Source organism: Magallana gigas, chromosome 5 (genome assembly GCF_963853765.1).
Source record: "Magallana gigas chromosome 5, xbMagGiga1.1, whole genome shotgun sequence".
Taxonomy (NCBI): Eukaryota; Metazoa; Mollusca; class Bivalvia; order Ostreida; family Ostreidae; genus Magallana; species Magallana gigas.
The window spans coordinates 29,998,560-30,008,603 of record NC_088857.1 but is presented as its reverse complement, the minus strand read 5'-3'; the positions used below and the strand labels follow the sequence as shown (position 1 = coordinate 30,008,603).

The window sequence follows — 10,044 nt, the reverse complement described above, 5'->3', positions numbered from 1 at the left end:
AATAGTTCATTATGAGTTTAGCTCTGTATGAAATGAGTTTATCATATCATATAAAGATTTATTCATAGCATATAATGAATAAACCACTGCACATAATGATCTTACGATATAACGTAATGATGTTACCACTTCATATAAAGATTTTACCCCTGAATATAATGGCGAAATCACAGTATATAATGATGTTACCACTGTATATAATGATGTTACTATTGCATATAAAAGATATACCAATTCATATGATATGAAATTGACCTTAAGGCAGCTATGGCTTTCCATACGGCATGTTTCTCCGTTAATCGGATGCATATAAATGAATGGGGTTAGGGTTTGCCTTTGTTTCTTGTAACTACCGTGTACTTTTGTGTGCTTTGTTCGTTAATAAGCAGGGTTTCCCGTGTTACACATCATTAAAATTCTTGTGGTTTAGTAAATAATATACTTGAATAACTCCATAATTAATCTGAAGTACATTATAATGGTCAAGTGTTGGACATAGCAAGGCCAATGCAAATAGGTTCATTTTGTAAGTAAACTAGCTTAGGGTTTCTCAATTCATAGCTTGTTATCCGAATCTCTCTCTCTCTCTTTCTCTCTCTCTCTCTCTCTCTCTCTCTCTCTCTCTCTCTCTCTCTCTCTCTCTCTCTCTCTCTCTCTGTATTATAGGAAATATTTGCTCATTTTTGGAAATAATATTGCATGCAGATGGCATATTTTTGCCCTATACATGTCGGCATGCAACTTACCAATCTTTTCAAAAGTTTTAATTTTGAGGTGGCGGTAAATTTACTTAATAACGCCCGCACATGATAGTATACATGTACATGTACGATGCAACTGATTATTATTCAACATGCAAATCTCAAAGTCAGCTGTTTTAGATGTTAGTTAGGTAAATTAATCAATTGCGTACTTTGTATGTCTTTTCGAGAATCACACATTATGAAAAATAATCATTTGGTAAGCATTAAAATGTATCAATGTGTGGTTCTTACGAATTTTTAAAAATTACAAGATTACACAGAATAAATGCATTATAAATATGTGTTCAAACATCAGTTTTTATTTTATTTTATTTTTTTGGCAATTGACAGCGATGATACATGCAAGTCCTTCACTTACTACATTATCATTATTATTATTTAAAATACATGTATATACAATGCGGATTCCACGCACTAAAAGATGATAGTTTGGCCAAGGAAATGAACAATTTATTCTCATTTTTAGGGATAAATGGAGTAGGCCTAGTAAATCTTCCAAAAGACAATTTGACTAAGTCATTTGATTAAAATAAAATATAAACATTCAAAATGAAAATAAGTCTTTTTACAAAAAAACCTTTGGAGCACAACTTACCATCATAATACATCAAGATTCAATAAATTATCTTAAAGTTTGTTAATTGTTTCATCCTGAAATCAATTTTTGAGGAACTAATACATGTTCAAGAGACCACTGAATTACTTACAAAATCTACACGATTATATAATAAAAATAACTTGTAAGCTGAATTCTTTGAATGCCTTAAAGGTGATAAACAGACTGAAAGAAAAATTATAAATGTTTCTTTTGAAAATCTTTTAAAACTATATTCATGAAGTCCCCATGCAGCAAGAGGTGGTTATTGAATGATTTCCATATACATGTATTCATGCACAGATCTAGACCCTGGTCTGGACCCCCTCCACCACCGGGAATATCCAGATTTATTTAAATTGTCGAACATCCCCATCCCCGGTAAACATAATTACCCCCCCCCCCCCTTTCGAGCCCTAGATCCGTACGTGATAATTTATATGTACATGCAAAACCAAAGGTTTTTGCTTCATGTTAAACATTGCATTGTCAAAATGTTGCTTTTTTCTGTCACCATGTGATAAAAAAAAAGAAACTTGTAAAGGGTTACGGTTTCCGAGATAAACAAGTTTATTTTGAAGTGTAAGGTTCTAAAATTATGTGGCTTCTTGTACTTCTCGTTGAAAATGGCGGAAAAACAAACTGAGAAAGACGGACAATGCGTTTTACCGTTGTCTAGAATTAGGACAATAATGAAAAGTTCTCCAGATGTCGGTAGCATAAGTCACGAGGCGCTGTTTTTGACCGGAAAGGCAACGGTAATTCATGTAAAAGTTGGTCAAATTCGTCGTTCAAATCATCCAAATGCAACACAGCAGTGCATGCTGCTGTGCTGAGCAGCTGAAGCACTAAGTATCGTCATGAACTGTTGTCGTCTTACTACACGTAGTGCTACTGTACTAAATGACCAGTCTATACTTAATAAATTGACAAATTCGGAAATTCTAGGCAGCTTTTTATTATTTTTTTTTTTGCGGGGAGGGGGTGTATTTTATAATAGAGGGTGGTCACATTGTATATGGTGAGAAGACAAAAGTTCATGACGAGCCCCTGTATACATGTAGTTGGCATCCTGCAATTAGAATCACAATGAATCAAGTACTATCATTCCCATCACTGTTAGATGTCTTAAAAACAATGTCATTAAAGTGAGAAGTCACATTTTTTATGATATGTTTTACGTTGTGAGCATTAGGAGGATGCTTAAGTGATCAATAGATGATCTGGTGTATTTAAGATTCATAAATCTGACATAAATGGTAAAGCATGCTGAATTGTGATTTTATGCTTATTGCTTCTATATTATTTCCTAAACACGCTTTAAATGGAATAAATCAAACAAAAAATATAAATTTGTAAAATAACGAATTTAAGGAGGCCGATTTGGGGTTTTTTGCGGAAAAAGTTTAAAACTACAAAAGCATAACTCTTTATTTTTTAACCATATCATGATATGTAATTTAAACCAACTCTAGTTTATTTGCGAAGGTTCATAAAAATCGACCGTCTGGTTCTTTTTAGGGATCATCTCAAAATAGAGGTACATTTACTATAGGAATATATAGGAAACTGTCATTTTCCGCACATCAAAGCAGTTAAAAAAAATACTACAATAGCTTTTTTTCTCAAATTGTGATATATGATAAGTAATATCATTTCCTACCTTATATGTAAAAAACACAAAATTCTACCGTCTGGTTTTTATTGGGGACCATCTCAAAATATTAAAATGCATCAAATTTTGCTATATATTTGGATCAACACGAATGATGATTGGTATAATGGATTCATTCCAAAAATGAGGAAAATGTCCTCAAGGATAGCATCATTCTGTAAATTAAATTTCAACAGCATACAATTTTTACTTTTTCTTTTATGTTATTTCTTATAACATACTCCTACAAAGCTTCATTTTATCATAACATCATAAAAGCGCAATGGCAAGGCTCCCCTACCGCCCAACGTAAAAATCGTGTTAAAAATAAACATTTCCTTTAAAAATCTAAATATTTTTATCTCTATTTTGTTTATTGTGTTCAATTTTATAAATGATATCAAAAAAAATTCATAAGAAGTATAAATCAACTGTATTATATTAGAATGCGCAAAAACATGCGCAATGCAAACTAAAGTCGGCCTCCTTAAGGGGGGAAAATCAGGGGTAATTACTGCTCCGATCCACTGGTAATTCCCAGCACCTGTATTTTTAGGCCAACCCTGTAACGAGGACAAATGTCTTATTATTTCTACCCAAGAGCTGCATGAAAATATTAAAAAGAAGTGCAAATTGAGTCACACACTGTGGAATTGTACTCTGCCTTGTTAAATCTGTTTGACTGTAAATCATATTTTTATTTAATGACGTTTTCAGTTTTCAGAAGTTTTATAATACGTGCAAGCAGATTCAGAACATCTATAATCATCTCTATTGTCTTTTTGAATTAATCATAATTTTAATTGCAAAAAATTTAATGCAAGAAATTTATATGATAGTAAATTGATTTTTTTTTTGCCCAGGAAATGTTTGTGAAAAATTTAGCCACCATTTCAAGGGAGAAAAGCAAAGACAAGATGAATGTCAACTATAAGGATCTGGCCGAAGTTGTCAACTCCGATGATGTCCTCCAGTTTCTTCAAGGTACCTGTAAAAAAATTGTAAAACATCTAATTAAAAGCAGATGTAATACCAGTATATAAATTTTGGGGTTACTTTCAAAATTATCAGAGCTACATTTTGGCTTCCTTATCCTCAACTCAAAATATTGTCATACCATTTTTAAGATATATAGAATATTTACTTAATGGAGTTGTATTGAAAAAAAAATTATAACATGAAAAGTGTAGATTCGTATAAAAGTTTTATCATATGTGTTGAAGGGATCCCCACTCAATCATTATAGTTGTTGCCCATGATATTACTTAGCAAATTAAGTTATTGACATTAACTATAGTGTCATGTGTGTATTATAAAAACTAAAAGAGAATAACCCATTTTCTATCATGAAAGCCAAATCTTTGTTATTAACAAATAGTTCCTGAATATAAACGAGTTATCTAACTTTGCTGAGAATAGAACATTGTCAAATGGTTATAAGAATAGTTCTACTTGTGCTGTGAGTTATATATCCAAGTATTTTTTATAGAGTAGTATCTTCTTTATTTATTCACATATTGTTTTGCATATGCATGTAAATGAAATGTCATCATTGAGAAAAGAGCATATCCAATATTTTATTTTTCCTTTGGGGGGGACAGGGGTTGGAATTGTTCACTCTTCACACTGAAAGGTAAAACGGAGGTGAACATAAGAAGCTAGGGGGGTTTCTAATTTATAATAATAATCTCTACACAGGTGAGAGTGTTTCAGGTATTTTTTTTTAAATTTTCATAACCAAGAAATAAAGATAAGATCTGGTCTGGTATCAGCAGTAACTTAACATCGTGACTATGAACTAGGAAAGATAACTAGGAAATACAGCATCTGCAAGTTTTAAAGTTACAGCCCTGTCCTAAATACAAGTATTTACTATTACATTTCTTGAAAATGGTGCAATACCCTTTAACTAATACTGAGAGTTAAAAAGTTTACCAAAACAAGGAAGCAATCTTATTGGCCTTTATAATCTATAAAGGTGTCTTTTCAGGTATTACAGGTACCCTTTTTTCCAAAAAATTGCTTTAGTTCCAAGAAACAAAGATAAGATATGGTCTGGAGATTAAAATTCCCAGGTTGTTTTGATATAACAAGTCTGGAATCAAAATCAATTGACCTGAATACGAGCTCTAACCAAGATTTAAGCTAGCCATGTTAAACCTGCATTTTTTAAGAACTGTTGTGTAAATTAAAGTTTTTTAAAATGCACAAAAATTTCAGGAGCTGTTTTGATATCAACTGTTATATTGTATGTATGTTCATGTACAACTGAAATCAAGCATTTTAAGGTTTTGGACAACTCCATATTGTTATGTATTTCTGATCGAAATAAGGAAAAAAATTAAGTATACTAGTAATTGTTTTAAAAAAAATTAAATCCCAAAATTGTCACCTAATATAACAGCATATCGCAATGAATTAAAGAGCTAACAATGAATCTGCAATTCACAAGTTCGAATCCAGCTGGGGCTTTTACAATTTTTATCTTTTCAAACATTTTATAATAATTTTAGTCAAATATTGCAAAATTTTAAATATTTTAAAACCCGTGAAAGTATTTTGAATATTATGAACTTTTATCCACATTGATATTGACAGGTGTCCCATACCGCCTTAAACACCATAGTGTAATGCATTCTATTTACAGATATCATCCCTCGGAAGATCAAAGCCAGAGAATATCTGGAGAAGCTGGAAGATGAAGATGAAGATTCCTCCTGATATCTTATCATACACAGGCCTGACTGGGCCCCAATTACCAATCAAATTGCTTCAAATAAGCATAACATTCAAAGACAGAATTTTCATTTTCAAGAAAAAGTTGGTAGACAACCATGTATTTCTGAGGAGTAAGATACATTGACAAGAACAACAACAAATAAGAAATTGTTTACTTCATTTTAGTTGAAGCTTTGTATGTTGATGACTTACTTTGAAATGTATCATGGCATTTTATTATGTTGGAAGATTTGTACGTGTATGATGACATCATTTAGTTTTAAGATTATTTTGTGGGGCAGATCTCCAACATTTTCTGTGAAACCTTCCAAAGATGGATTGTTAGATTAGTGAGAAGAATTTGCTTTTTCCAATAAAATTATACAAACATTAGAGGGGTTTTAAGTTTCATTTTACTTCTTAAACAAAGTGTTAAAGCAACACAAGGTTTGATTTTCATATTGGAATTTTTTTTTTTTGTTGAATAATTAATTTATGAATTGTGAACTTCTGTTAACAATTTTTTTAGTTGGGAAAGCTGCTTAGGGGGTCTAATGAATGAAAACATTCACACTATGGAATCATCAAAATTCATATGGGGTCAATTTTCATCAAGTTCACAGGATAATTGGAAAGTACCAATAATTTTGTTTAATGACATGTACATTTAAAGTAACAAATAAAGACTAACTCATTGAGTGATATTTGTATGTGAGGGTTATTCATGAAATCCGCGAAAATTGAGCCACCGCAAATTCTGACTAATGATTTCACATTATGATGTTTTTAATTTACCATGGTTACATACTGAATCTTATTCTAAAGGTTATTCTACAAAATTTTATATTATTCCTCACTACGTTCCTCGAGTATAAAACAATGAAGTGCTGAACGAATAAAAACAACAAGTATTACATACGAACGCCGCTCACAATAATACCATATGTCAGCCTAAAATACTGCATTCCATTTGATCTGCCATTTTACCTTAATTAAAACATACAGTGCCACGCGACCGCATGGCCCTGCTATTTATATTACCCGCGGATCACGTGACCCGAAACCTATTCGAGTACGTATGAAAACCAATCTCGCACATAATTTTTAAAATATACAGTAAAACTAGGTTATAAAAAGTGCCAGGGACAAACAATTTTGATTTGTTATAAATTTATTATACATAATCTGGCCCCATGATCATAAAGCAGTCTGAGACTTACATGCAAGTCAAAATTTGTACACTTATTGTCATGTGATTGACAACATGGGGGAAAAAATGGAATGTTTTTAAAATGTGTTTTTATATTACGTTAATAGTTACAATTTTTAATCGTAATTTTATGATATAATATAATTTTGTGAATGATTGAAATTCGGAATTAAGTCTAAAATTGCTTCATGATCCCGAGGCCTGTTATGTTTAAGCTTTTAATATTAGGGGAATGATTTTAAAGACAAGGGGAATAAAACTGACTTCGCTGTTCGCGTGATTTTGTTACAATCACAGAAATGTTCAGTGTAACCCTGTTACTGTCAGTGTTTACCCATGGAACTCTAAGGAAGAGTTTGAAAACTATGAGTTTAAACTGTTCTTAAATTTTACTTGCGATACCCCTCCCCATTCAAAATGATCAAAAGAAATAAAATTATATATAAACGTTAAATTTCAGTATGTTAAACAACGATGTCCCTTTTACAATGGACATGTCGATGTTATTTTTATTATTCACGTATTTCTACCTCAGTATCTTAATCCCTTGGATATCGTGTTTTTTTTCTCTCTCGCTCCATTGACGTTCGAGATATTGAGGTCTGACTGTAGTAATTCAGAGAAAAAAAATATTTTGCACACTAGACATCTTTACAGTTAGACGTCACGGATGCAAGTTTTTATATTCAGACCAAGTGCGTAACATGTACAATACCAGTATAAGAAAATAGGCTTATTTTCCGCATTAAGCCAGCTTTCTGATTTTATGAGCAGAGTGAAAGCCAAGAGCAGATAACGTTGCTATTAATTGCATCAAACAAGATTCCTGACGCAGTCTTTCCCTCCCTCGCCCTTGTCTTATCCTGTGTGATTATCTATCATTATTAAGGATATACATGTATTATTTCGCTTAGACTTACCTAAAATATTGAAAATACTGCTTCTATACACTGTGTTACATAAAAAAGGTTGAAAGAATAAAGTAAAGCTTTTGTCGATATGTTGAGAAAAAAAGACAATAAAAAGTAGAATCAATTAATCAAAAGCAGCACAGGGGCCTAACGAACAGATGGTTTCTCTTTTATCAAGCGTTAAAATGTAATTCAATAATGGACAAACAACCCTTTGAAATACATGTAAATTATTTCTTTTTTTGTTTTATAATTTTTGTGTAGGGTTGGTCAGGGAGGATTTTTTATTTGGACCTTCAAACAAATCCTAAATGAACCTATGTTTTTTGCCTGTCTTGCCAAAGAATTAGAATAATTCGACAGGGATGGCTGAAAACTCTCTCTCTCTCTCTCTCTCTCTCTCTCTCTCTCTCTCTCTCTCTCTCTCTCTCTCTCTCTCTCTCTCTCTCTTTCTCTCTCAGGCCAATATAACGACCAATATAAGTCAAGATATTGTACACTGTTAGAATCGCATCAATTTTTTGTTCAGTATCAGCGTAGTTGTTAACCATTTATGTCTCCATAAAATATGATATGCAGACCAGGCACATGGAAGGAAATAATTATTTAGGCATATATAGTAACACTAAGCCGGATTTTTTGTTTTATCGATAGGATATATATATAGCTCCTTACACGTCACTTCACGTGATCATGCATCATTGGTATTCAGATTTAGACTTATAAAAGCCCCACCCGTCCCTCATTCAAGCATAAAGCGAGGACAACGAGAGCAGATTTATCGCTTTATTGAGGGATAACGCGCGTTGTTAGAATCTTTGTTACGTGTATAGTCCTGGCATTCCTTATCCGTCAGTCTCAAAGATGGCTGCCGATGCTAACTAACATTTGATGAATTAAAGAATTGATCTACATCGCTCGGGAGTTCGTCAACACTTCACATAGAGACATGCAACTGAAGCTTCATTTAATCTCATAGTGTATGTTCTTAGTTACTTCTAATTTAGAAGAGATTGTTTTATCCTCTTTTTTTTCTTTTTTTTTTCGAGGGGTATAGGTGGGACTATTTGGTTTATTGCTTGTTTTTTACTGGTTACGTGCAAGTTACTATATATAATCTGTGTCACATTTTTTCATCAAGAAATTTTTAAGCGGTATATTCGAAAAGTTGTAAGCTGTACGAACTGGATATAACGAGTAAAACGGCAAAGTGTTTTTCGTTATCATAAAAGTACATGTACTATAAGATACTTTTGCAATTTTAGGTTCTTTGAAAAAAAGGAACAGTTAGTTATTGGTACTCACAAACAAGAAATATTTATTCAGATTTCCTATAATTATTGTTGCATCAATAAAAACAAAATACATGTATGAATCTAGTAAGTACTTGTTATCACTGATCTATCCGAATCTATTTATTAAATTGATGACCGTTTCTCAATGATACAAGCAAGGGTCTTGCATGGATTAAGACAGACAACAGCAAGTACTCGTTTTAACGTAAATCTTTACGCACAGAGTAAATCACCAATACATGTAAATGCAATCAGTAATTGTTTTGAACCATTACAGGGAGTAGTCAACACTTGGTGGGGGTGAACGGTCTCCAACTTCCGGGTATCTGTATTATTACGCAAACTGCTCGTTGGCGCTAAGGACCATAAAAATAGCAAAAGTAACGCGACAACACTAGCGTTTATTTTGATTGAATTTCCGATCATTCATCTAATCGATGTATAACATATAACATTACCTTAAGAGAATATATAAATGTACTATCACCGTGCAAAATTCACTGTTTAATTATAACTTTATTTTGGACTTTACTTTTAAAATTCAACATCTGTTTCGTAATATTTTCTCACAATTTATTTCTTACAAAGTTACAAGTTGATTTAGTGATTGACACTTTTCGGACTCTATATGTGATTTCAAAGAGACAGAGTGCCATGTCTCAAGAACTGCTAATCTCTTAAAACAACATTGTGCAATTATCAGTTTTCCATGTCTTGGACATCAAAGACTCATTGAGTTTATTTAATTATTTTATATCTGTGAACCTTTCACTCAGCTTACTTATGTCATCACCTGTCAATTTATACTCATTGTTCAGTTTCTTATAAATAATTATGTACAATTGTCAATCGGCAGTCTGGAAAACGGCGGCCAGCCTCGGCCACGTCCGACTCACC

The 10,044-nt window shown here is 32.4% G+C and overlaps 1 protein-coding gene across 1 annotated transcript; it reads left to right on the top strand.

Moving 5' to 3' along the window:
- Positions 1-1,959: 1,959 nt before the first annotated feature.
- LOC105333569 (chromatin accessibility complex protein 1) lies at positions 1,960-6,124 on the top strand. The gene is made up of 3 exons (XM_011436617.4): positions 1,960-2,117; positions 3,877-3,997; positions 5,661-6,124. Exons 1-3 carry the CDS (start codon positions 1,986-1,988, stop codon positions 5,732-5,734), a joined length of 327 nt encoding a protein of 108 aa, XP_011434919.1. The 5' UTR covers positions 1,960-1,985; the 3' UTR covers positions 5,735-6,124.
- The last annotated feature ends 3,920 nt before the right edge of the window (positions 6,125-10,044 follow it).